Source organism: Octopus bimaculoides, chromosome 6 (genome assembly GCF_001194135.2).
Source record: "Octopus bimaculoides isolate UCB-OBI-ISO-001 chromosome 6, ASM119413v2, whole genome shotgun sequence".
Classification (NCBI taxonomy): Eukaryota; Metazoa; Mollusca; class Cephalopoda; order Octopoda; family Octopodidae; genus Octopus; species Octopus bimaculoides.
Genome location: NC_068986.1, coordinates 99008607 through 99011280, shown reverse-complemented (window position 1 = coordinate 99011280; position 2674 = coordinate 99008607). Strand labels below are relative to the sequence as shown.

Here is a 2674-nt window from a genome sequence, read left to right as displayed (position 1 = left end):
AAAAAAAAAAAAAAAAAACAGTAAGACAGGGTAGTTTCAGCTAAAGGGACAGGGGGTTGATCTTGTGTTGAAAAACATCAACAATATATCATGAGTCATAAACTATGATTTGTTTTCTTTCATTTCAGACTAACCATGTTGAAGAATGGAATTTTTCCTGACGATATCATAATTCATAATGTGACGTTTATCAGCTCATCTGATGGTAACAATGTAATATGAGATATGTTTCCTTTAATAAGTTGTGACTAGTCTGACGTTAGTAAAAAGTCATTTTCTCACAAATAATTGAAACAGATCGGTTCATGACAACATGTCATATCGGTAGAATATATTGCTGTGATAATATTTTAAATTTGATTTCAACTGATTCAGTGAAAGAAAATACATTTCTTTGTGATGGTAGAGAAGAGGTTTTCATTTTATTGTAAATGTTTCCATGGAAAATAGTAGAATATATTGTATATTGTCTATTAAAGCATTATGGGTCAGACAATGTTTGAAACAGAAGCAAAACCTTACAGTTGTCATATTTGTGGAAGATCTTTTTCTAAAAATTCTAATCTAACTGCTCATAAACGTACTCATACAGGAGAGAAGCCATACCATTGTGAATTCTGTGGTAAATCTTTTTCTCGTAACAGTGCAGTAACTTATCATAAACGTATTCACACTGGAGAACAACCATACCACTGTGAAATATGTGGCAAAGGATTTTCTTTTAACAGTAAGTTGCTGCTTCATATTCGTAGTCACACTGGTGAAAGACCATTCCATTGTGAAACTTGTGGGAAATCCTTTTCGTGTAATAATAAATTATCATGTCACAAACGTATTCATACAGGAGAAAAACCTTACCAGTGTAAAACTTGTGGGAAAGCATTTTCTCACAGTGGTCATCTATTAATTCATAAAAGGACTCATACAGGAGAAAAGCCATATAACTGTGAAATATGTGGGAAAGCATTTACTAGCAGCAGTAGTTTAGGTGATCATAAACGTGTGCATACAGGAGAGAAACCATACCAGTGTGAGATCTGTGGGAAAGAGTTTTCATTCAATAGACATTTAAAAAATCATAGATTTAGTCACACCGGAACACCATATCCTTGTGAATTCTGCGGAAAGACGTTTTCTTTGAAAAGCCAATTATCACTTCATGAAAGGAGCCACACAGGAAATGGATCATATTCCTGTGAAATCTGTGGGAAATCTTTCTTGTTAAAAGGTAGATTAAATTTTCATAAAATTATTCACACGGGCAATAAACCATTTGAGTGTGAAATTTGTGGGAAAGCCTTTTCGCAAAAGTCTCACTTAAAAGATCATAAACTCACTCATACTGAAAGAACATTCCATTGTGAAATTTGTCTGAAAGTATTTTCACGTAAAGTACATTTATTAAACCATAAACATACTCACTCTGATGAAAAGCCATACAAATGTGAATTTTGTGGAAAAGCATTTTCTCAAAGTCGTTATGTATCCCGGCATGTACGTACTCATACAGGAGATAACCCATACCATTGTGACATTTGTGGTAAAGTATTTACTTACAGTACACTTTTGTCTGATCATAAACGGACTCACACTGGAGAAAGACCATACCAATGCATAACATGTGGGAAAGCATTTTCTCGTAGCAGTAACTTATCAAACCATAGGTGGACTCATGCAAGAGAAACACCATTCCGGTGTGAAACTTGTGGGAAAGCATTTTGTTCTAAAAGGAGATTGACTGATCATAAATGGACTCACACTGGAGAAAAACTGTACCGCTGCGAAACATGTGGGAAAGCATTTTCTCGAAATAGTAATCTAACTCGTCATAAAAGTATTCATACAGGAGAAAAAATATACCAATGTGAATTTTGTGAGAAATTATATTATAAAAAAGAGAATTTAACAGAACATATACGTACTCACACAGGAGAAAAACCTTACCAATGCGTAATTTGTGGGAAAGCATTTTCCAGAAACAGAAGCCTGTCAAACCATTATCTTATTCACAAAGGACGATGACCATAATATGACATTTGTCAAAATGTGATCTTGTTTAAATGTTAAGTAGTCCTGCAACATTTGTTCACAAATAAAATGTAACTTAGAAAATTATGGAATATTTTTTGAAAATCAACTTTTACAAACTTTTAAATAAATATATTGAGACAGAAGAGCCTTTATTACTGTGATGTTTGTTGTAAAACCTTGACTAGTCTATAACATTTTATCATCTCTCTAATTGTTTAAATGTATATTCAATGCTCAGAACATTAAAAACATTTATGTTTAAATATGCTGTGAAGGTAAAATAATATTAATTGATGACTAACATTTGTTTTGTCATTTTTCTCAACAAGTACAAGACACAGCTTCAGCCATGTTTTAATCTTATTTGGTTTCCTCATTAAGTGAATGTCAAAGAATTACTTTAAAACTTATTTTTTCAGAAAAAAGGAATTCTTAAAAGTTTCAAATAATAATGAAACACTGCATTTTGTGATAATTAGTATAGTGGTGGGAAACATTTTTAAATCCTAGAAATCTAAGAAGTTAGGTAGGAATAAACATATGGCAGAAGAAAAATACTGCCAATCAGTGACTAATATTTTATTTCGTCTTGGTATAATATTGGCTTCAATTTTTGGCACAAGACCAACAATTTTGTGGGGGG

General features: G+C 32.3%; 1 protein-coding gene across 3 annotated transcripts in view; it reads left to right on the top strand.

Annotated features, from left to right (window-relative positions):
• LOC106873518 (zinc finger protein 595) overlaps positions 1 to 2410 on the top strand; it is a 4265-nt gene extending 1855 nt beyond the window's left edge. For all 3 annotated transcript variants that reach the window (XM_014920905.2, XM_014920904.2, XM_014920903.2), the window contains exon 2: positions 129 to 2410. In XM_014920905.2, the coding sequence (XP_014776391.1) occupies positions 484 to 2022 (1539 nt within the window). In that variant the 5' untranslated portion in view covers positions 129 to 483 and the 3' untranslated portion in view covers positions 2023 to 2410. The remainder of the gene's footprint in view (positions 1 to 128) is intronic.
• Positions 2411 to 2674: the final 264 nt, after the last annotated feature.